The sequence below is a fragment of the Mobula hypostoma genome, chromosome 19 (genome assembly GCF_963921235.1).
Source record: "Mobula hypostoma chromosome 19, sMobHyp1.1, whole genome shotgun sequence".
In the NCBI taxonomy this organism is placed as follows: Eukaryota; Metazoa; Chordata; class Chondrichthyes; order Myliobatiformes; family Myliobatidae; genus Mobula; species Mobula hypostoma.
In genome coordinates this window covers 59,845,592-59,868,568 of record NC_086115.1, presented here as the reverse complement: position 1 = coordinate 59,868,568, position 22,977 = coordinate 59,845,592, and the positions used below count along the sequence as shown (strand labels likewise).

General features: G+C 41.4%; 1 protein-coding gene across 9 annotated transcripts in view; it reads left to right on the top strand.

The window, feature by feature from the left end:
* ablim1b (actin binding LIM protein 1b) overlaps positions 1 to 22,977 on the top strand; it is a 406,574-nt gene that overhangs the window by 215,043 nt on the left and 168,554 nt on the right. For 8 of the 9 annotated variants that reach the window (XM_063072018.1, XM_063072015.1, XM_063072012.1 and 5 more), the window contains 2 exons: positions 4,878 to 5,061; positions 9,878 to 9,987. In XM_063072018.1, the coding sequence (XP_062928088.1) occupies positions 4,878 to 5,061; positions 9,878 to 9,987 (294 nt within the window). Of the gene's footprint in view, positions 1 to 37; positions 142 to 4,877; positions 5,062 to 9,877; positions 9,988 to 22,977 lie in introns of those variants that run through there. The other variant, XM_063072020.1, reaches the window with a different exon arrangement.

Sequence of the window (22,977 nt, the reverse complement as noted above, 5' to 3'; positions counted from 1 at the left end):
ATATAGCTGATCAGAAGAAAAAAAACTCAGAGGTAATGGAGCGAGTCAAGAACGCGACTTCACTCCATGAGCGCTACCGGAAGTCCCCCGGAAAAAGTTCAAGAAGCAAATTGATTTGATAAGCAGACTCCAGAGACAACAGTAAGAAGCATTGTTTTGCATATTTGTCGCATGCGTCTTGCCAGTCTCTATTGACTTCAATTATTTCCTTCTCCAAATTCCCTTTCTGTCTGCACATTTCCTGTAAATATTATTCGGAAAGCTGCAGTAAATTAGCTGCCATCTTCACAATGTTCCTTCTAATTTGTTTTTACAGCTGCGCAGACCAACGAAAGTTCTGAGCAGAAATTTTTACACGGCCTAAAAACTGCTCAGCACTCTAAATACTTTTTTTGTAATATGCATACAATGAATATTTAGAATGAAAATTGAAAAATCACATACTGTTGATTTTATTTATTAATTGAAGGGCATAATGAAAGACAATACGACACAGAAAATCTTTCATGTTTTGTAAATTTTTTCAAGCTGCATCCAATTCCAGGTGTGCAGCAACGAAGGCTATGTGTATGGGAGCATTTCAGTTACTGCATGGTTGTGTACCTGCGCAGTTTAGAGAGAGCAGTGCATCTTTATTTATGGACTTGAGGTTTTAAAATGAGGGGACAGCTTGAAAGATTAACATATAAAATGAGTGTTGCATTATTCTACAGAGTAACATCTTACAGAATCTGAAGACATTCAATTATCTGTGATATCTTTTGTCTCGGATTGTTTCATCCTTTACCCAAGAGGAAAAAGTAAAAATAAAGAGAGACGAGAGTAGGTATCCGACCGCTGGAAAACGGTGCTGCAGAGGTGGTAATGGGGGACAATGAAATGGCAGATGAACTGAAAAAGTATTTAGCATCAGTCTTCACTGTGGAAGACACTAGCAGTATGGTGCTAGTCATGAAGTGTGTGAAGTTACCATAACTAGAGAGAAGGTTCTCAGGAATCTGAAAGGTCTGAAGGTAGATAAGTCACTAGGTGGTGTACACCTCAGTGTTATGAAAGTGGTGGCTGAAGAGATTGTGGAGGCATTAGTAATGTTCATTCGAGGGTCACTAGATTCTGGAATGGTTCCGGAAGACTGGAAAATTACAAATGTCACTCCATTCTTCAAGAAGGGAGAGAGGCAGAAGAAAGACAACTATTGTGGTAAACCATATATATAGGTTGTAACTGGGTTACCTGCCTGGACACGCCCCTCTGCTGACTGCTCCTGTGGCTCCTCCCACAGATCCCTGAATAAAGGTGATTGTGTCACTGCTCCTCCCTCAGTCCAAGACAGATATTCAACATGGACGTTGGTCCATTTACTGTTAATAAAAGCCCTTCAGTATCTACTCTACTTCCAGTCTTTTGGAGTAATTGATAGTGCATCAACTATAGTCCTGTTAGTCTGACTTCAGTGGTCGGGAAGGCGTTGGAGTCGGTTATTAAATATGAGATCTCCGGGTACTTGGAGGCATGTGATAAAGTAGGGTGTAGTCAGCGTGGTTTCCTCAAGGGAAAATCTTGCCTGACAAATCTGTTGGAATTTTTTGAAGAAATAACAAGCAGGATAGACAAAGGAGAATCAGTTGATGTGTACTTGGATTTTCTGAAGGCCTTTGATAAGATACCACACATGAGGCTGTTTAACAAGCTATTACAGGAAAGATTCTAGCATGGATAAGGCAGGAGGCAAAGTGTGAGAATAAAGGGAGCCTTTTCTGGCTGGCTGCCAGTGACTAGTGGTGTTCCACAGGGGTCTGTGTTAGGATCAATTCTTTTTATGTTTATATGTAAATGATTTGGAAGATGGAATTGATGGCTTTGTTGCAAAGTGTGCAGATGATATGAAGATAGGTGGAGGGACAGGTAGTTTTGAGAAATAGAATGGCTACAGATTAGGAGAATGGGCAAAGAAATGGCAGATGGAATACAGTGTTGGGAATAGTATAGTCATGCACTTTGGTAGAAAAAATTAAAGGTTGAATATTTTCTAAATGAAGAGGAAAATACCAAAAAACTGAAGTGCAAAGGGACTTGGGAATCCTTGTGCAGGATTCCCTAAAGGTTAATTTGCAGGTTGAGTCTGTGGTGAGGAAGGCAAGTGCAATGTTAGCACTCATTTCAAGATGACTAGAACATAAAAGCAAGGATATAATGTTGAGACTTCATAAAGCATTGGTGAGGCCTCAATTGGAGTATTGTGAGCAGATCTGGGCACCTTACCTTACAAAGGATATGCTGAAACTGGAGAGGGTTCAAAGTGGGTTCACAAAAATGATTCCAGGATTGAATGGATTTTCATATGAAGAGTGTTTGATGGCTCTCAGCTTGTATTCACTGGAATTCAGAAAAATGAGGAGTGTCCTAATTGAAAGCTATTGAATGGTGATAGGCCTTGATAGAGTGGATATGGAGAGGACGTTTCCTATGGTGGGAGAGTCTAAGATCAGAGGGCACAGACTCAAAATAGAGGGGTGTCCTTTTAGAACAGTTGAGGAGGAATTTCTTTCTCCAGAGAGTAGTGAATCTGTGGAGTTCTTTGCCACAAGCAACTGTGGAGACCAAGTCTTAATGTATCTTTAAGGTGGAGGTTGATAGATGGTGATTGGTCGGGGTATGAAGGGATACAGGGAGAAGGCAGGAGATTGGGGCTGAGAGAAAAATTGGATCAGCCATGATGAAATGGTGGATCTGACTCAATGGGCCAAATGGCCTCATTCAGCTCCTATACCTTATGGTTTTATGGTCTAAATGCTAAAATTTTGATAAAGCTTTGGAAGTTCACTGCATGTTTCTTCAGATCTCCTTTTAAATCATTTTTCAGGGCTTAAAAGTAAAAGATAAATGAGGAAATCTTCCCAAATGGAAAGGAAGAAAATTAGACAATTGTCACTCAAATCACTTCGAAGCGATCAATGGGTTGATTACTTTAAAGGTGTTCAAAGTAAATTTATTATCAAAGTACATATATGCCACCATAAATGACCTTGAGATTCATTTTCTTGTGGGCATACACAGTAAATACAAGAAACTCAAATGAAAGACCGCACCCAACAGGATGGAGAAGGTAACTAATGTTCAAAAGATAACAAACTGTGCAAATACAAAAAGAAAGGGGAAAAATAATAATAATAATAATTAAATAAGCAAAATATATTGAGAACTTGAGATGAAGAGTCCTTGAAAGTGAATCATAGGTTGTGGGGACAGTTCAGTAATGGGGTGAGTGAAGTTGAGTAAAATTATCCGCTCTGGTTCAAGAGCCTGATGGTTGAGGGGTAATAACTGTTCCTTAACCTGGTGATGTGGAAGTAAAGGATAAAAATAAATTGTTTTTGTGCAGTACTTATCATGTTGCGCTAGTCTTTTGTGACATATTTAGTGATTGACTTGGTCATGCCAGTTAGAAGCCAACCTTGATGATTCTAATGATTAAATATGCACTGAAGAATATTTAGCACCCAAGGTACGAGGGAAGTCTTCCTAAAGTAGAGGCAGTGGCTTTTGGGCCATGTGTGTAGCTGTATCTTGGAGATTGCATCATCAGCATCAGGTGTCAAGCTACAGATCATCATGCTGAACATCTGCCTCTTCATAGTAAATGGCGAAGTGTTGTTCGTACACATTGCTTGAAGATGTTCAGATGGTAATGAAGAAAATTCCGACTCTCTGGTGTTCTCTGTCTAGCTGAACTTCTCAGTATGTGGCTCTGGAAGTGATCAAGCTGGTGCTCTGCAAGTACCCCACATGCCTCCACGTGGGATGAGCAAAGTGGCTGGGAGTATTTTTAGATCTGAATCTCAAGAAAAATCCCCATTCTCCACCTGTTGCCTTGTTTAATATTTGTTTCAGAGAAAGTATTTGTAGAGAAACTGAGGCATGAGGTGGGCAACCAATTCCCCCAGTTTCTGGGGCAGAGACAAATAGATACCGGGGAAGAGTAGACAATTTGGGAAACAACTGAATGACCTGTAGGTACTGGACAGAGAGAGAGAGCATATGTTCTATCATCTTTAACTTTACAATGAGCAGGTTGAAGATGGAATTTTCCCAATGACCTTCAGTGGATAAATGTTTGCTAGTATGCTAGAAATGCTTTGTAAACTCACTCTGGGTTAAAGGTTAACAAGTTGATATATGCAGGAACATGTATTCAAGAACTGCTGGGTGGAGTTTCACTGTAGTCATAGAGATGTGATTTGGGCCTGAATAAAGACTGTTTGGCAACAGCAATTTGCGAAGCTAAAATGTAAGTTTTGCTCAGAATATAAATGGTTGGGTATTATGCCCATGTTAGTAATTTGCATCTTAGCATAATCCGCAAAAACTAATGAAAGTATAATGAGTATCACATTTCACAACTGAGGTTGGGTAGGACTTCCACTAGAGGTCATGGGTTAAGGGTGAAAGGTGAAAAGCTTAAAGGGAACATGAGGAAAAGCTACTTCACTCAGAAGTTTGTGAGAGTGTGGAATGAACTGCCAGCTCAAGTGGTGCATGACAGCTCATGGGAGTAGCCAGTTTAAATGGTTTGGCACAGACTAGATGGGCTGAAGGGTCTGTTTCTGTGCTGTACTTTCCTGACTCTCTGACTCTAACTGGTACGGTAGATGGCCAAGAGCTAAGGAAATATACCACTGAGCATCAAGTCTTACAAGTTGTTCTGTGGTTTGTGGTTATCTCTCAATTCTGAGAAGCAGCTGTTCTCTTCTCTCCTTGGTGAGAAGCTGAGGAGATGGCTGCCTGATTACTGATGAGTACGTAAGGCTTTGTTAGTGTCAAGTTGTTGATTGAGGATCACTCATCTAACGTTACTTTTATTTGCATTTTGTCCTCAGTTTGTGGCTGTGACCTGGCCAAGGGTGGATTTTTCATGAAGAACAGCGATTACCTTTGCTCCCTAGACTATCAGCGCATGTATGGAACCCGTTGCCAAGGCTGTGGAGAGTTCGTTGAGGGGGAAGTAGTGACAGCACTAGGAAAAACCTATCACCCCAAGTGCTTCGTCTGCTCCATATGCAAGTAAGATAACATGTTACATGTGTGAAATCTGGGGGAACTGGGAAACAAAACCTTTGAGAAATGTTGGAGCTAAGAGGAATGAGGGGTGCTGGTACTGAAATATATAAAATCCTAGGAATTGAGATGTTTTCTCTTGTGGAGAGTCACAAAGAAGGGGACGTATTTGCAAAGTTAGGGCACAGTTATTTCAAAATTCAAAGTAAATTTATTATCAAGGTATATATGTATATATGTATGTGTGCGCTACACCACCATCAAGAATGCCTACCGTGCTATTCCACACCCTCACTTCAGGAAGTCTGATCACCTGGCTGTACTTCTACTCCCTGAGTATTGGCAGAGACTGAAGACTGCAGCACCAGTAGTGAGGATTAAGAAGGTATGGACAAGGGAAGCACAGGATCACTTACAGAATTGCTTTGAATTGATGGACTGGACTATATTCAGGGATTCATCTTCAAACCTGGATGAGTACGCTACAGTTGTTACCACCTTCATTAAAACTTGTGTGGACAAGTGTGTGCGTACAAAGACTTACTGTACATTCCCAAACCAAAAGCTGTGGATGAACCAGGAGGTATGTCATCTGTTGAAGACTAGATCTGTGGCATTCAAGTCTGGCAACTTAGGCCTGTACCAGAAAACCAGGTATGATTTGTGGAGGGTTATTTCAAGGGCGAAGAGACAATTTTGAATGAGGTTGGGGGTGACATTGGATGCACAACAACTCTAGCAGGGCTTGCAAGACATTACTTCCTACAAAGTGAAACCTAATAGCATGAATGGCAGTGATGAACTCAACACTTTCTATGCCCACTTTGAAAGTGAGAATACAACTACAGGAGTGAGATATGCCACCTTAGTGGAGTGGTGCCGCAGTAACAACCTGGCACTCAACGTCAGTGAGATGAAAGAGCTGATTGCAGTCTTCTGAAAGGCTAAGATGAAGGAACACATACCAATCCTTATAGAGGGATCAGAAGTGGAGAGAGTGAGCAGTTTCAAGTTCCTGGTTGTCAGGATCTCTGAGGATCTAACCTGGTCCCAACATATTGATGTAGTTATAGAGAAGGCAAAACAGCGTCTATACTTCATTAGGAGTCTGAAGAGATTTGCTACGTCAACAAATACACTCAAAAACCTCTATAGATGTACCATGAAGAGCATTCTGACAGGCTGTATCACTGTCTGGTATGGAGGTGGTGGCTACTGCACAGGACCAAAAGAAGCTGCAGGGAGTTGTAGATTTAGTCAGTTCCATCTTGGGTACTAGCCTACAAAGTAACCAAGACATCTTCAAGGAGCGATGTCTCAGAAAGGACCTCCAGCACCCAGTGCATGCCCTTTTCTCACTTTCGCCATCAGGCAGGAGGTACAGAAGCCTGAAGGCACACACTCAGCGATTCAGGAATAGCTTCTTCCCCTCTGCCATCTGATTCCTGAATGGACATCGAACCCTTGGACACTACCTCACTTTTTTATAATATATAGTATTTCTGTTTTTTGCACAATTTTTAATCTATTAAATATAAGTATACTGTAATTTATTTATTATTATTATTTTATTTTGTTTTTTTCTTGTTATGTATTGCATTGAACTGTTGCTGCTAAGTTAACAAATTTCACGTCACATGCCGGTGATAATAAACCTGATTCTGATGTGTTTCTAACTAAATTGTGTCGATATCCCTCCTCTGAGAGTAGTGGTTCTCTGGACTACACTGATTTTTAAATTGGTGAAGGCCAAATTATTAACTGATCATTAAATATACTATATGTTTAAGATGGAGATGGTTAAGTATTTGAGTAATGGGATACTGGCACCAAAAAAGAGTTGAGGCCAGTAATGATCAGCCGTGATCCCATTGACTAGCAGGTTTGGTTTGAGGGTTCTGTTGGCCTTCTCTTGCTATTTTGTGTTCTTCTATGCTATGTTTCTTTATTTAGACATACAGGGCAGGACAGGTCCAGTGGCCCATCGAGCCACACTGCCCAACAGCCCATTTCACCCTAGCCTAATCCAAAGGCTCAATTATTATCAATGTATACAACTTGGAAATTATTCTTCTCCATGTAGCTATGAAACCAAGAAAGAAAAGAAAGGCAGCAGGATCATCAACCTCCAAATCCCCCCTCCCCGCACAAAAATACCAAACAAAAATGGAGTAGGCACTTCAACCCCCAAAATCCCTCCTTCCCACACAAAAATGAACAAAACAGGAATGGGCACATCAACCCTTAAATCCCTCCTCTCCACACAAAAAAAACAAGAAAGATTGGGCGAAAAAACACAGTTTAAAAAGAAGTCTAAGAAAAGGTCTATAGTCCGAGTCCACATCCAAAACGCAGAAAACCTTGGCAGCACTCTCTGGGCCCAATGATAGACCTTTCCTTCTCCATAGCTGTTTGATCAAAAGACAGACAGCTGGTGCTCACCCTCTGCATTCGCTTCAAAGCTTCAGTCTCCCTCATTGCTTTAATCGGAGAACAATGGGAGCTTTAATCGGTGAAATGGAGTCGAACAATGGCTTGCGCCCCCCTCCCACAGCCTTCTCACCACAAAGTTCAGACACACTGTCTCTGTCTCCCAGAGTCCTCTCGGAGACTGCAGAGCCTGAAGCACCCAACCGATCTCCAAGCTTCAGCTGTCACCTTGATGTTTCAATCCCCTTATCACTTTAATTGGCAAACAATAGAAGCTATAATCTGCAAAATGGAGTCAAAGATCGGCTTGCAGCCTGCCTGCCATGAGGTTCGAGCGTGCTGTTTCTGCCTCCTGGAATTCTCTCAGAGACTGCAGAGCGCTGGAACACCCAAACATTCTGCAAACAGCAAATCACAGGCTCTAACTGTTCCAGAGTCACATCAAAGGTGAAAAATAAATGTAAACGACATGAAAGAAGTGAAATATATGGTTCCATGATCTATCCAGAAGACGTTGACCGAAAGACTGTTGTACCCAGGCAATATCTCGACTGATCATGGGACAATTTCAATGACAAATTAACCTACTAACTGGTACGTCTTTGGACTGGGGGGAAAGCTGGAGCACCCAGAGGAAATCCGCGTGATTCTTCGTGTAAATACAGGCCCCTTACTGACAGCGCCAGAATTGAACTCTGAACTCCAATGCCCCGAGCTGTAATAATGTCACGCCAACTACTACACTGCTGTGGTGTTAACCATAAGAATTAGCCTTGATACCTGAAACCCTGGTTGCAGTGAAACTTCATAGTGCTGAAGCAGGTCACTTTGCTAATGTGCTAGAATACTTTGGTTGAATTCTGTACTGGGATGATCTAAAACCATCTTATGTTTAATCTGTATGTTGCTCTTGTCAAATGCTTAATCAAATACCCATTAAAATGTTACCTATCACTGGTATATGTCATGAAATTAATCGATCAGCAGCTGCAGTATCCTGGAGGGGGATGGGCTCTGCCAGGTTTCAGATGCCCAAGACACGCGGAACAATGAGCATACCAAAAAAAAAGCTTTTCATGACGGCGCCCTGACGACTCCACCAGGAGTTAAGGGCGCACACAACACACACAGCTGCAGTACATTGCAATATAAAACTATAAATTACAGTTTGAAGTATATATTAAAAAATTAAATAACCATTGTAAAGGAAAGGGAAAAATTACTGAGGTGTTCATGGGTTCATTGTCCATTCCGAAATCTAATGGTATAGGGAAAGAAGCTGTTCCCAAAGTGTTGAATGTGTGTCTTAAGGTTTCTGCACCTCCTCTTGATTAGCAATGAGAAGAGGGTATGTCCTAGATAATAGGGGTCTTTAATGATGGATGCCACCTTTCTGAGGCATTGCCTTCTGCGAACGTCCTATATACTGGGAAGTCTAGTGCCCATGATGGAGCTGGCTGAGTTTAACAACTTTCTGCTGTTATTTTCCAATCCTGTGCAGTGGCCCCTCCATGCCAAACAGTGATGCAAGCAGTAAGAATACTCTCCAGGATACATTTCTAGAAATTTGCGAGTGTCTTTGGTGACATGCCAATTCTTGTTAAACTCCGAGGGTGATAGAGCTGCCCTCTACATTTCTCAGAGGAGAGATTTTGCCTCCTCTGGGTGGTTATAAGGTCAGGACATTATCTAGACATTGACATTTAGATTCAGATTTTCCACCACCTCCCTGCAAGCTTTCTTCTCTAAATATTTCATTGCTAATTGTAACTGTTTTTACATTTCTTGAGCATTATATGTCAAGTCAAAATGAGATTGTAGTTAAGAAATCCTGTACGAGTTTGCTGTACTGTGCTAATTCACTATTTCTTGGTACAATTTTGATCTGTTTCATGCTACCAAGAAATCTATTTATTACTTGCTTTCTTATTTATTTATCTATCTATCTATTTATTAATTATTTCTTTCTTTCTTTTTGTATTTGCTCACTTGTTGTCTGCCCTGTTGGTGCAGTCTTTCATTGATTCTATAATAGTTATTGGACTTACAGAGTATGCCTGCAAAAAAAAAAGAATCTTAGGGTTGTAATGGAGACATGTTCTGTATGTACTTTGATAATAAATTTACTTTGAACTTTTCAGAAGCAAAGCAAAGGGGCACTAGTGTTTAATTTCAGTTTAGAATCTGAAGCCAAAGGATAGGGTTTAACCATTCAAGGTGTTCTTATGTTTAATTCTAAAGACTCTCATGTAGGTAAAGTTAGACTTCGGAAAAATTGTAATTCTTGGATTATTTAGCTAACAGTCAAAGGAAAGGTTTGACTTCATTGTAGGAAATGACTGTGTTTGCTATGCTCAACACACTTCACTAAAGTTTTCTTGTTGCTTTCCAGGCGTCCTTTCCCAGCAGGAGACCGTGTGACTTTCAACGGAAAAGAGTGTCTGTGTGAGCACTGTGCCCAGCCAAAGTCCTCCAGTCCCAAAGCGGTTGTCAGTAGCAACAGTGAGTACATAAAGTGGGGAGAATTGGTCAAGTCTCACTAACAATCGCATTCCTTCTGTTGTAACAACAGTAACAGATTCTGGAAGGCTGAAGTAAGACTTGATGGCTCTTACTGAGTTTTTGCTTTCTCGAAGTTCCCAGGCACTTGAGTTATAGATCAGTGTTTGCTGATTAGTTTAAAAACTGTTCCTTTATTTTTTTCTTCTCGGTTCAATGGCAGAAATAGCTTATCTATAACAGGAAAGGATTGTACTGAATACTCCATTATAAAATATCTCAGTACCTTTTTCATCTTTCCTGCTAATATATTTTTAGCTGTATTCATAATTATTATCACAGATATTAGTGAGCAGAACTTGCTAATCAGGAAAAAAAAGCTGCAGAAAGTTGTAAACTCAGTTAGCTCCATCATGGACACAGCATCCAGGACTCATTCAAAAGGTGGTGCCTCAGAAACGTGACATCCATCATTCAGAACCCCGATCACCCAGGACATGCCCTCTCCTCATTTCTACTCTAGGCTTTTGCAAATAAAACCAAGTGAGGCATTTTACTTTTAATGAAACCATAACCAATTTTATTGAACTCCAAAACCTAAACACAAAAGCGTCAGACCCACCTCTTAAAGTGAAACCTCAACACAGTGTTGGTGGTTGTGAATTATGTGTATTTCTCCCAATTATGTTACCCTACACAGCCCCCCCCACACCCCTGGATTCAGTAAAACTGGCATAGTGAGGCTGTCTGGAGCTCAGACGAGCTGCCCAGCTTGTGTCCTGTGTTCCATGGGTGGAGGTGGAGGGACAGCAGGTGCCTCTGGCTTGTCTGCAGGTGTGTTGATACGCTCATGGTCATGCTCTGATGTTAGGGTCACGGTAAAGGTATCTTCCAAATCTTGGTGGGCTGGTTTAAGGTGAGCTACTGAAATACGTTTAGGTTTACTTATCTATAAAGAAAGTCTTCTCTCCACGTTACAAAATGTGGAACGGGCCATCCAAGGAGGGCCTAAGGGGATGTTGGTATGCATCATGGCGTATGAAAACAAACGAGGCAGACTGTGGGTCAACAGGAACCCAAGGGTGCTGTACGCCATGATGGGAGGTAGGAATAGGTGCAAAGGAATTGAATTTACTGAGGGTGTGGAATGCTTCTGAGAGGCCGACAAGGTAGTTGTGGCATTGGGAATGAAATCATCTGGTACTCATAACGGCTGCCCATATACCAACTCAGCTCTGGATGACTGCAGGCCCTCTGTTGGAACTGTTCTGAGCCCCAGCAAGTCCCACGGGAGATGATCATACCAACACTCGTGTGTCAGGGAAGCCCTCAGAGCAGTCTTTAAGCAGCAGTGAAGCTGCTCGCATAAGCCGTTGGACTATGGCTGATACACTCTGGTGTGACGTAGCCTAATGCCAAAGCTCTGGGCCATCGCAGCCCGGAAGTCTGAAATGAATTGGGGACCGCGGTCAGAGAGAACATCAGATGGGGGCCAAACCAAGCAACTCAGGTGCTGATGAATACCTGAGCCATATTTACGGCCACCATCGATGCTAGAGGGATGACATCTGGCCACCTGGTGGGACAGCCCACCATGGTAAGCAGGTGCATGAAACCACAGGAGTGGGTCAGAGGACCAACAAGGTCCACATTGACATGGTCAAACCGTTGCTCAGGGACGTGCAAAGGTGCCAGTGGCACTTGAACATGACAGTTAATTTTTGCGTACTGACAGTCCATACAGGCTGAAGTCCAATCACACACGTCCTTTCTGAGGCTGTGCCACACAAACTTTGTGCAACCAGTTTCTGTGAGGCCTTCTGGCCTGGACACAGGAGTCCATGTATGGAGTCAAAAGCAGTCCATCTCCAGTTTGCAGACATGTTGAGGCGAGGGTGACCAGTTGAGACATCGTACAGGAGAGAAACCCCAGCTTCCCCAGACTTAATGTCAGCCAACCGCAAGCCCGTGACTGCTGTTTGGTAAGCCTGGGCCTCTGGCTCAGTAACTTGACCGGCTGTCATGTAGCCATAGTCAACCACTCAATGACCTCAATGGCTGGCCGTAAGATGTGATTAGCTACAGCATTATTTTTCCCCTTGATATGTTCTATATCAGTTGTGAACTTGGATATGTAGGCCAGATAGTGTTGCTACTGCGCAGACCAAGGGTGTGTATGAGGGGTTTGTTGTCAGCGAGCGTTGTGAAATCACGTAGAAAATGAAAATGAGGGACAGCCAGGCAGAGACTGAGAGGCTCGCGGCCAACCGTGCTGTACTTCCTTTCAGGGGGATGGGCTGAAGAAGCTGAGTGGCTGTCACACGCCTCTGGCCAACTGTTCATGCTCCGCATAGTCTGAGGCGTCAGTAGTAATGGCGAGGGCTGTGTGAGCTTGATCAGGCATATATCGCATGAAGCATTCTTTAAAAATAAAACAAGGATAGTTATTTTCCAGGAGAGACAGGATGAGGTCCGTTAGCACCGACGGCCTAGACTCGCTGAGACTGGGTAAGCGGAACTGGGTTTGGCACGCTCAGACTCTGATAGTCCAAAGGTCTGTAAAAGGTGAGTTTTCAGTGATTGGTATTTAGGTGTTCAGGCAGGTGTTGAAGCAGGTTCACCACTCTCACAGCCATGGAACTGCTGAGCGACGCTATCGTGGAATAGAACTTAGTATTGTCAGCGATGATTTCTCGCAACGCGAACTGGGCCTCAGCCTGCACAGAACAAGCGATGACACCTTGCTCCAAAACTCCAGCAGTTTCAAAGTGACTGCGTTGGCCGACATGTTCAATAACTCTGGATTTGACTTGGAGCATTGGGGTCACCAATGTAGGTTTCTGCAAATAAAACAAAGTGAGGCGTTTTATGTTTAATGAAACCCGTAACACATTTTATTCAACTCCAAAATCTGAACAGAAAAGTGCGCTAAAAATCCTGATGTAACAGCTTTATCACATCAGACTAGCCTCTTAAAGTGAAAACCCAACTTAATGTCGGTGGCTGTGAATTATATACATTTCTCCCAATTACGTTGCCCTACACTACCATCAGGGAGTAGATACGGGAGCCTGAAGCCACACATTCAACATTTCAGGAACAGCTTCTTCGTCTCCGCCATCAGATTTCTGAAAGGACAATGAACCCATGAACACCACCTCACTATTTTTTCCTCTCTTTATGCACAACTTATTTAATTTTATTTTCTTTTATATGTATACTTACTGCAATTTATAGTTTTGTTATAGCAATGTACTGCTGCCGCAATACAACAAGTTATCAGTGATGTTAAACCTGATTCTGATTCTAATCTTAGGTAAATTTGAAATAATGGAATATCCCAAATGCCTATTTAGAAATGTAAGGAAATCTATTTATTGACTACTAATTAATCACATAAATATCAGTTAAAAATAAAAATGTTAGAACAACATCTCTCCCCATAACATTCTAATGGGGGACATCAATTTTTCCTGTGAAATGTAAAAGCAAAAAAAAATTCTAGTGTGATTAACTAGGGACAAAGGTTTCAGTTAAATTTGTCAAATTTTATCTGAATACATATATTGTATTGAAAGTCTGAGTAATTAAAATACCTTTAATGCCTTTTCTAAAGGAAAATTGTTATAATTTTTGTGCACACTCAACAAAAACAAAGTACAACACATATGGTGAAAATCTGAAGTGATACAGGAGAAACTGGAAATGTTCAGCAGGTCAGGCAGCATCTGCTGTGGGAAAAACAAATGTTCAAGTCACAGTCTTTCATTTCAACCTCTGACCTTCCTTTGTTGCTGCTTGATGCACTGTGTGTTCCTTATTGTATTTCAAAGCATTTTATTTAATGAGTACAGTGGATTCTGGTTCATTGGGACACGTACTTGGACTGCCTTCGTACATTTTGTCCCAATTAAGTGACTGTCCCAGTTAGCTGAAGTTTCATGGAAATAATTAAAAATGTATAAAAATGACAAAGTTATGTATTTAAATGAAGTACAGAACAAATTAGAACGTTGCCAATAGTACTACAGAACTATAAAATTTTGTATTAGTTGCTAATAGTTATTGACGGGCAAATTCATCCAGTGTAAAGTATACAATTAACAAAATTAGTGCAGACACCTAGTGCAGATAATGGGCTGCCTTCATACAGTGTTATTTGTGCGACCATAAAACACTGGAGCAGAATGAGGACATTCAGCCCATCGAGTCTGCTCTGCCATTCCATCATGGCTGATCCCTGATCCCACCTGCCTTCTTGCCTTATCCTTTGATGCCCTGACTGATCAGGAAAACTAACAACTTCTGCCTTAAGTATGCTCCTGGACTTGGGCTCCACTGCAGTCTGTGGCAGATCATTACACAGGTTCACCAATCTTTGGTGAAAAAAATTCCTCCTTACCTCCGTTCTAAAAAGTCGCCCCTCAATCTTGAGGCCGTGCCCATAGGAAACATCCTCTCCACGTCCACTCTATCTAGTCCATTCAACATTCAGTAGGTTTCAATGAGATCCTCTTTCTTCCTCCCCCCTCCCTCCCACCAGCATTCTTCTAAATTCCAGTGAGTACTAGCCCAAAGTTGCCAAACACTCCTCGTACGTTAACCCCTTCATTCCTGGAATCATTCTTGTGAATGACCTGTGGATCTCTGCAATGACAACACACCCTTTCTGAGATAAAGGGCCCAAAACTGTTGACAATACTCCACGTGCAGCCTGACTATTATCTTATAAAGCCTCAGAATTATCTCGATTTTATATTCTAAATTGTCAATGACTGTATCCTCCAAATTTTCATTTTCATTGCAATATTCAAGATGATTGTTGACACCTTCAAATTTTTTGTAGTATCTAACTTGTTGAAGTAGTGAAATTGTTTCATTTTTGCTCCTGGCCTTTTTTGCCATCTCCAAGCCTGAAAGCTTGAAACCACAGTGGGCAAAACAGTTTGGAATTGACTTATTGACTAAAGTCTTGGTTTGTCTTGTCTTTCTGTGATATCATTCTGGATCAAATTGTATCATTTCTTAATGCATGCATTACTAAATGACAATAAAAGAGGACTGCGTGTCCTCATAATCCAATCTAATCTACTAATTTATAGCCAACTATCAGTGACAAAAAATCCTCTGCTTTTTGAACAAAAACACATGCAACCCTCGCTACGTAAACACTGTTCACTGTAAGCATGGTGCAGCATCTAATGGCCACACAAGTGCGCACGACGGACGCTAGTTGGAAACTCTTCAGCAAGTCTCCTGCCCCAATTAAATGGCATAGTGTCTCAAATAAGCAAAAAGTATCCGGGCTATTTTCTCAATTAGTTTTTGTCCTGTAAGAGTTGTCCCAAATAAGCAGCTGCCCCGACTAACCGATGGCTCAATTAACCAGAATTCGCTGTGTTTGTATTATACCAGAGGAATTCTGGGTGCAGTTATTGTACAAGTTTACCATCTAATAAGATGAAAGTTAATTGGTCTGAGAGATGCTGATATATACCAACCATTTCATAGTGAATTGCTGACATTTACATCTGTAAATCTAAGCAAGTTTGGGACTTGAGATTGTGCAGAGCCAAAGGCTAAAGCCCCATTGCAGCTGCTGGGTCCGTTAGTACGCTCCCTCAATGGAACCCTCACAGCATATGTAGCTATTGTATAATATAATATAAGATCAATATCACAAATGACCTGACTTGGTCCAACCAAGCAGAGTCCACTGCCAAGAAGGCCCACCAGTGCCTTTACTTCCTGAGAACACTAAAGAAATTTGGCCTGTCCCCTAAAATCCTCACTAATTTTTATAGATGCACCGTAGAAAGCATTCTTCTAGGGTGCATTACAACCTGGTATGGAAGTTGTCCTGTCCAAGACCGAAAGGAGCTGCAGAAGATCGTGAACCTGGCACAGCACATCACACAAACCAATCTTCCGTCCATGGACTCACTTTACACTGCACGCTGTCGGAGCAGTGCTGCCAGGATAATCAAGGACACGATCCACCCAGCCAACACACTTTTCGTCCCTCTTCCCTCCGGGAGAAGGTTCAGGAGCTTGAAGACTCGTATGGCCAGATTTGGGAACAGCTTCTTTCCAACTGTGATAAGACTGCTAAACGGATCCTGACCCAGTTCTGGGCCGTACCCTCCAAATATCTGGACCTGCCTCTCGGTTTTTTTGCGCTACCTTACTTTCCATTTTCTATTTTCTATTTATGATTTATAATTTAAATTTTTAATTTTAAATATTTTTAATATTTATAATCCAGGGAGTGTGAAGCACAGAATCAAATATCGCTGTGATAATTGTACGTTCTAGTACCAGTTGTTTGGCGACAATAAAGTATAAAGTATTGAAATGTCCCAGCATTTAGGCTAGGAAGTCTGTTGCTGGATGCTGCCCCAGGGTCAATGTGGCACATGATTTCAGCCCATAAAGTAACTTTGCTTCTACTTGTGGGTGCAGGGTCTGTTTGTTTTTGTGCATTTGAACAGACAGTAAGATACATTCATTTCAGTAGTTTTAGTGTATCATGAAAGTCTGCTAAGTTGCATGTTTTTAATTATTGTGATAATGAATTTCAATATGTAAGCGTTCAAGTGAATATTTTTTCATAATAAATTTACTGTTAATATTTGTTTCATTTTAAATTAAATTTTAAGAAAGATCAAACCTCCTTCGAAGCTAAATGCTTAAAGCATTTATGGAGAGATTGAGATTATTTAACATATTTATGAGTGAAGTCGTTGAGATCCCTTTAAACTATCAAGAAAGAAAGTCAGATGAGTTAGTGTAATGAAGCCTGCTTGTTCTTTAGATTAAATCATAAATTGAGTGGAACAATTGAACCAAGTCTGTGTTTTCAACTGGATTTTCAGTGTATTACGAGAAAAAAAATTCCAAAGATTTTGGCTCATCAGAAACAGAGCCAAAAGATTAAGTCATGATTTATAATGTTTGTGTGGATTTTTTATCATTCATCCTTGGCACAAGTTGACCGTGTAGAGCACTTGGATCACACTGCTTTAAAGCAAAACAGTGGAAAAAGCATAATGTTATAACTCAAAATTTCCGCCAATGCTTCAACATGTTTACATTTACAGTTAACGTTTTTCACCTGCATCCCATCGCAATGTACTTCTCTGTTAACAAAGTACTTGGGAGTTGCAATCACTGCTGTCATCTCCGAAAAGGGTGTCATCTATTGACCTTTGATATGGGCTCTCAAAGGGGAGAAGGCAAATATAGTTGACCAGCTGTTGTGCATTTTTTGGGTAAGGAAAGGGGGAGCTCTGCTGTTACTTGTGCTAGCACAAGTATGTTTGTTTTAGTGCATCTGATTGGGCAGTCAGAGCCTCAGATAAACGTGTTTAATCCCAAAGACCACTTACTTCTCTGATAGTGCAGTGCTACACTGAGATGTCAGTCAAGGTTTATTGAAGTTTAACAACAGATTTGCTGATTGAGGTTCAGTGTGGAATAGGCCCTTCCGGCTGCCCAGCACCCCCAATTAACCCTAGCCTAATCACAGGACAATTTACAATGACCAATTAACCTATTAACCAGTACATCATTGGACTGTGGGAGGAAACCAGAGCACCCGGAGGAAACCTACACATTCCGAGGGGAGGGCACTCAGATTCCTTACAGATGACCTAGCATTGAACCCAGAACTCAGACAGCTGGAGCTGTGATAGTGTCGTGCTAACCACTACACTACTGTGACTCCCCTGGTTCTAGCACAGCAGTAGACACTGCACCCATTGCTGAGATTGTTAATAAATGAGGATTCAGTATAACTCTAGATACAAAGCAGAGCAGCTTTAAATGATGTCATTTGTAAATGACAAACATTTGTTTTTTCCTTGGGAACATGTGCTTTCTTTGTACGAAATGTCAGCAATGTTTATATATGACATAATTACGACTGAATTTGACGCTATAGATTTGTACAGAAACAATGGGATTATGGTAGGGAGCAGAAACTAATGCAATGCATCTGAACTTTTATACTAGATATTTGTATGACTGATTTGTCGGTATAAAATCTGAAGTATTATTTTTTACGTACTCTGTTTTTTAAAAAAACGCTGGCCAGTAGTGTAGTGGCATCTGCACTGGACTTGGAGGCGAGTCGTCCCGGGTTCGAATCTGGCCGGAGCCTTGCATGCTTTTCACCCGTGCTGGGTTGAGCAACGAGCTAAACAAATGCTAAAGAAACAGCAAGGTTGCCACCCGAAGTGCCATAAGGCACAGAAGGGAACAAAAATCTGTGAAAAAGCAAAGCCTACAAATAACTGAATGTTGTTGCATCAGGGAACACAGTATTGTGCCTTAGAAAGTTAGCATACAGCAGAATCCTGGAGCTGCGCTAGAGGAGGAATTTCATTCATTCTGTCTATGACTGTGTCCATTGCTGCAGGATTAAATGTGCCACTTTCAATTAACAGCCTTGATGAATCTGTGAGACATTAGTAAAGGGAGGTTTGGTCCACTTATCTGAAATTCTGCCACTTTCTATATCAATGACTCCAGTGAAATAACAAGGAGAATATGTTACTGTTTTCTTACATAAATGGGAACCTGTACATTTTATGTCAATGATCTATCTTTTATTTATCAGTCTTGGGTTGCTTGCATCAAATTAAATAACAATGCGCCCCTGAGTTTTCCATATGGATGGAAATTGTTTTTATTGTTCTGTCTTAATTAGTAAGCAGATAATCTATCCCTGCACACTCTGTACCCCAACTGTACCATGAAGGTTATTATTGAGTGTCCTGGCATAGGCAAGGACCTTGACAAATTTTCTTTCATTTTCATCATTGGCACAGACCCATCGGAAATGAGAGCGTGATCCTCTCGAGTCCAGAAATGAAGGATTAATTTGCCAGTCATTGTTATGAACAAACTGGGACCCAAGTTGTAGGGGAGTGAAACAACAATACCTTTGAACAGATAATGCAAACACAAGCAGGCTTTTTCCACTGAAGTTCGTTGGGGCTACAACTAGAGGTCATGGGTTAAGAGTAAAAGGTGAAAATTTTAATGGGAACTCGAGGGGAAATTTCACCGTGAATGTTGTGAGAGTGTGGAATGAGCTGCCAGCGCAGGTGGAGCACATGAGCTTGATTTCAACATATAAGCGAAGTTTGGATAGATACATGGACGGTAGAAATATGGAGTGCTATGGTTCCATGGCAGGTCAATGGGAGAAGGCAGTTTAATTGGTTTGGCACAGTCTAGATGGGCTGAAGGGCCTGTTTCTGTGTTGTATTTTTCTGTGACTTTATAACACTGCCTTCGCATGGCAAATGGAATTGCAACCCCGATTTCCTTTCTTCATCTGTAATCCAGCCACAGAACCTGGCTGACAGCTTTGCAACATCTTGGGAATCCAGCAATTCTTAATGTTCATAAATTCTCAAATGTAAGTATTTTAGCATATTTTGTACTTGAATAAACCACCACTGAGTACATTTACACAGAGTGTTTGCCTTTGAATGGAAAATCCTACAAAACGTAGTGGACATGGCCCAGTCCATCATAGGAAAACCCCTCCCCACCATCAAGCACATCTACATGAAACACTGTTGCAGGAAAGCAGCATCTATCGTCAGAAACACCAACCACCCAGGCCATGCTCCTTTCTCCTCAGGTAGAAAGTATAGATGCCTCGGGACTCGCACCACCAGGTTCAAGAACAGTAATTACCCCTCAACCATCAGGCTCTTGAATAAAAGGGGATACCTCCACAACTTCACTTGCCCCATCATTCATATGTTCCCAGAACCAATTGTCTCACTTTCAAGGACTCCATCTCATTATCTCATATTCTCATTATTTATTGTAATGTATTTATAATTCCATTTGCAGTTTGTTGTCTTCTGCACTCTGGTTGATCTTTCATTACAATTACTATTCTCTAGATTTGCTGACTATGCACACAGGAAAATGAATCTCAGAGTTGTATATGATGACCTACTGTATATGTATCTTGATAATATGATTTACTTTGAATTTTGAGGAAAGCAGCATCCATCATCAAAGACCCCTCCACTCAGGCCATGCCCTCTTCATGCGACTAATATCAGGCAGGAGGTACAGAAGCCTTAGGTCCTACACCACCAGGCTCAGGAACAGTTATTATCCAACAACCATCAGGGTCCTGAACCAGCATGGATAACTTCGTTCACCACTGCTCTGAACTAATTCTACGACCTACAGACTTAATTTCAAGAACACTGTACAATTTATACGTTTAATATTATTTTAATTGCACCCTTTATTCATTTGCCATTGGCGTTTATCAGTCCTTTTCTGTTTCTGTATAGTTCCTCTTAAAATTCTATTATCATTTTTTTCCCTGTAAATGCCCTCTTCTCATTGTTCCAATCAGGAAGGAGGTACAGAAGCCTGAAGGCACACACTCAGTGACCCAGGGACAGCTTCTACCCGCCCTGCCAACAGATTTCTGAATGAACATTGAACCCATGGATACAATCTCACTACTTTTTTATTTCTGTTTTTGCACTACTATTTGATATACAGATTTTTACTTTCCGTAATTAATTTTTCCCTATATTACCATGTATTGCATTGTATTGCTGCCATAAAGTTAACAAATTTCATGATATATACCATGAAATATAGGTTGAACAAATTAGGTCTTTATTCTTTGGAGCGTAGAAGGTTGAGGGGGAACTTGATAGAGGTGTTTAAAATTATGAGGGGGATTGATAGAGTTGACGTGGATAGGCTTTTTCCATTGAGAGTGGGGGAGATTCAAACAAGAGGACATGAGTTGAGAGTTAGAGGACAAAAGTTTAGGGGTAACATGAGGGGGAACTTCTTTACTCAAAGAGTGGTAGCTGTGTGGAACGAGCTTCCAGTAGAAGTGGTTGAGGCAGGTTCAATGTTGACGTTTAAAGTTAAATTGGATAGATATATGGACAGGAAAGGAATGGAGGGTTATGGGCTGAGTGCAGGTTGGTGGGACTAGGTGAGAGTAAGAGTTCGACATGAACTAGAAGGGCCGAGATGGCCTGTTTCCATGGTTATATGTTATATGGTTATACCAGTGATCTTAAAACTGATTCTGAATAGTGAAGTTCAAGGTAGTATATGATAATGTGTGTACTTTGACAATAGATTTACTTTGAATTTTAATGCAAGCTTCTAAACATCCCACACTATGTAATGAGCTGTGGAAACCACTCTATCTTTTCATGAGCTTAAGCAGAGCGTCTGGGGAATATTAAACTCTGCAGCCTGGTAAATGTGCAACAGTGTCTCTATACAGATGCATTTATGTAAAATGCATTCCTTCATCACAGATTATGGCATGACTACACTGGCAGATTGATTGCTTTTGGAAGCTGGTTGGAGTGCAATGTGAAAACCAGGGTAGTATAGTTTTTAGCGTTAGAGTTCAGAGTTCGATTCTGGCATCCTCTAAGCAAGCTTATATGTTCTTTGTTGTGCGTATTTGGGTTTCCTCCGGGTTTCCACCCTCAGTCCAAAGTCGTACCGGTTAGTAGGTTAATTGGTCATTATAATTTGTCCTGTGATTAGACTAGGGTTAAATAGGTGGGTTGATGGGCAACTGGTATGTCTTTGGACTGTGGGATGAAACCGAATAGTTAGAGTAAACCCATACATTCCACAAAGAGGGCGTCCAGAGACATCTTTCAGATGACACCGGAATTGAACTCTGAACTCTGACACCTCAAGCTGTAATAGCGCCAACTGCTCCACTACCATGCTGACATCCTATTCTCCCTTGTCTTGGATGATTGGGGGTCATTGTGTTACTGGTAGCCTCATCCTGAAGCATAGGCATTCAGATATCTTCAGGAAAAAACACAGTATCATTTGTGTAATTGAACCTGATCTGCATAAAGCAAGTCTATGGAACATTTCTTTCATGAAAGAGGCAGTTTGCTAAATCAACATAAAGAATGCAACTGGAGAGCTTGCCTCTGGAGAGTGGTTGTGTTAAAATAGAAAAGGCATGACATTGGAAGAAAAAAAATGATCGGCATGCAGTCACTTGTGAGAGATGGTCTATGGGAATGTTTGTGTTGATGTGCTGGGATCAGTGTCTGCCAGCAGGATTCCTAACATTCCTGCATGAGCTATAGGAAAGAATAGTTTCCTTGACTGTAACGTTCATGGCGTATTAAATGGGTTAGTCTGGAAATGCAACATTGTGTTGCAACTGAACAGTGTACTGTATTACCTTTTCCATTTATGCTGCCACTGGCAATGCCCGATTTTTTTTTTGCCCATCCAGAATTGGCCTTGCCCTAAAGGTGCTTTTAAGAATCAATCGCAATGGTGGGGCTCAATTCTCAATACACTCGGTGGCCAGTTTTCAGGGACACCTGTGCATCTTGATTGTTGGTGCCAGATGGGGTGGTTTGAGTATCTCAGAAACTGCTGACCTGATCACAGACAACAGTCTCTAGAGTTTACAGAGAATGGTGTGAAAAACAAAAAAAACTCCAGTGTGTAGCAGTCTGTGGGTGAAAATGCCTTGGGGTTTTCCTTTACCCTACTCGCCAAGGCCTTCTCATGCCCCCTTCTTGCTCTCCTCAGCCCCTTCTTAAGCTCCTTTCTTGCTTCCCTATATTCCTCAATAGACCTATCTGATCCTTGCTTCCTAAACCTCATGTACGCTGCCTTCTTCCTCCTGACTAGATTTTCCACCTCACTTGTCACCCATGGTTCCTTCACCTCACTTGTCACCCATGGTTCATTCCTTATCTTCCTCACCAGGAGAAATTTATCCCTAACATCCTGCAAGAGATCCCTAAACATCTACCACATGTCCATAGTACATTTCCCTGCAAAAACATCACCCCAATTCACACCCGCAAGTTCTAGCCTTATAGCCTCATAATTTGCCCTTCCCTAATTAAAAAACTTTCCTGTCCTCTCTGATTCTATCCTTTTCCATTAACCACACAACCAATCAAGCACCGATCAATATCT